This window comes from Etheostoma spectabile, chromosome 3 (assembly GCF_008692095.1).
Source record: "Etheostoma spectabile isolate EspeVRDwgs_2016 chromosome 3, UIUC_Espe_1.0, whole genome shotgun sequence".
Classification (NCBI taxonomy): Eukaryota; Metazoa; Chordata; class Actinopteri; order Perciformes; family Percidae; genus Etheostoma; species Etheostoma spectabile.
The window spans coordinates 27160662-27162399 of NC_045735.1; the positions used below are offsets into that span (position 1 = coordinate 27160662).

Consider the following 1738-nt stretch of genomic DNA (forward strand, 5'->3'; position numbering starts at 1 on the left):
TCTGACTCCCTAAACGCCCAGAACGCTAGAGAGGCAAGCTGTCCAAGCTGTCTGGGCAATGTTCTGCAATGAATGGCTGCCCAAACAGACCAGTAAACAAACTGACTCTGCAGAAAACAACCACAAATGGTAGGACTTCAACAGGGTGGAAATATACACCGGGAGTTCAACTTTTTTTATTCTGCATTGTGTATTAAAGTAATATGGAGGTCACACACACACACACACACACACACACACAAAACATTTGGTATGTTAAAAATACTCTCGTTTGTTGATTGATGATAGGCTACTGGACCATCTTGTAGTTTGCTATATTAAATGTAAATACGTACATGATAGGTCTGAATGATGTTACGTGTCACAATCCAATGTTTAAAATGTTTGTCATTCTTACTATTAGACTGATTAAAATCATAGTTAGGTTTAAATTCGACTCATCCTACACATCAACATTATCTGCTACAGAACATCACAGACAGTTAAAATATCGGCAACTCCCCTTTTGCTTCTCATGTGATGCAAAGTACGACACAACAAGCGGCCCCGCGGAGGGAGGCTGGTTCTTGTAGTGCCATGTAACCTTCCACTGGCTCTAAATGTGGCGACAAAAACTACGTTACCCACCATGCAACCCAACTTAACGTAAATTTGCACTTCCTGTTAGCTCGGGGAAGATAGCGGACAAGCGGTCGAAGAAATTAGCTACTGATGTATTTATGTAAAATTGTAGCATAATTGTTTAGTAACTTGCTATTCTGGAGCTTTTCAGGTCCATCTTTAGAAGACGACAATGGTAAATATCTCACAGTTGAACACTGTTCTTTTTTTTCTCATAATAGTTGCGTGTTACCGCTAGCTTGCTAGCAATTGAGAGTTCGCTGATTAAAGCCTCCAATAATTCAAGAGAAAACGCTAGCTAGCTAGCTCGTTAGCTAACTTACCATAGCAGGCTAAAGCCACAGATCTGAAGTCTCGATGTTTAATCCCAGAGACTGGCTACCACTTAGCTAGCTCAAATAGATCGCCAGACAAACATTTTGACTTTGTCTAAGGTCTTGCACAACAATGTTGTCAAAATCAATGGGTGTGGTTTGAGTTGGCTACTGCTAACTTACACGTTAGCTCAAGCTTCCAGTATTTTTCTAGCTAGCTACAGGTAAATAAATGTAGAGAAATACTGCTAGACACATAATAACTAACGTGAAATTGTAAATTAGTGACAGGTAGTAGTGTCTGATATATTATCTGTCTCGAGTCAGTGACGTATTTCAATACACTATTTATGCTCTTATGCCATATCTTTCTCCATTTTTGTCTAATGTTATCTTATAGATCCGCTTCATACTCATCCAAAACCGAGCAGGGAAGACACGACTGGCCAAGTGGTACATGCAGTTTGATGATGATGAGAAACAGAAGTTGATTGAGGAAGTGCATGCTGTGGTAACTGTAAGGGATGCCAAGCACACCAACTTTGTGGAGGTATGGGAATAGTCAGTATCATATGTTTGCATGCATGGATCTGTTTTTCTGGATGGTTCTGTGACATGGCCCATTATGTTTCTTTGTTCAGTTGAACTAGAACGTTTTTCCTATCAAGCACCGCATTATAATGACTGAAACCACACTGTCTCAGAAAGAAAACAAAGAACTCTGTGACTCAAGTGTCCCACATCATAAGCATTTTTCCACTAGCTACCTTAATAAGTCCATTTTCACTATTTCTGTGGCAATT

The 1738-nt window shown here is 39.8% G+C and overlaps 1 protein-coding gene across 2 annotated transcripts in view; it reads left to right on the plus strand.

The window, feature by feature from the left end:
- The first annotated feature begins 570 nt into the window (after positions 1-570).
- The window catches only part of ap2s1 (adaptor related protein complex 2 subunit sigma 1), a 14476-nt gene continuing 13308 nt past the window's right edge, over positions 571-1738 (plus strand). For both annotated transcript variants that reach the window (XR_004329383.1, XM_032508456.1), the window contains exons 1-2: positions 571-796; positions 1336-1485. Coding sequence is in view for 1 of the 2 variants with exons in the window: in XM_032508456.1 (XP_032364347.1) it covers positions 794-796; positions 1336-1485 (153 nt within the window). In the remaining variant the exon portion in view is untranslated. The remainder of the gene's footprint in view (positions 797-1335; positions 1486-1738) is intronic.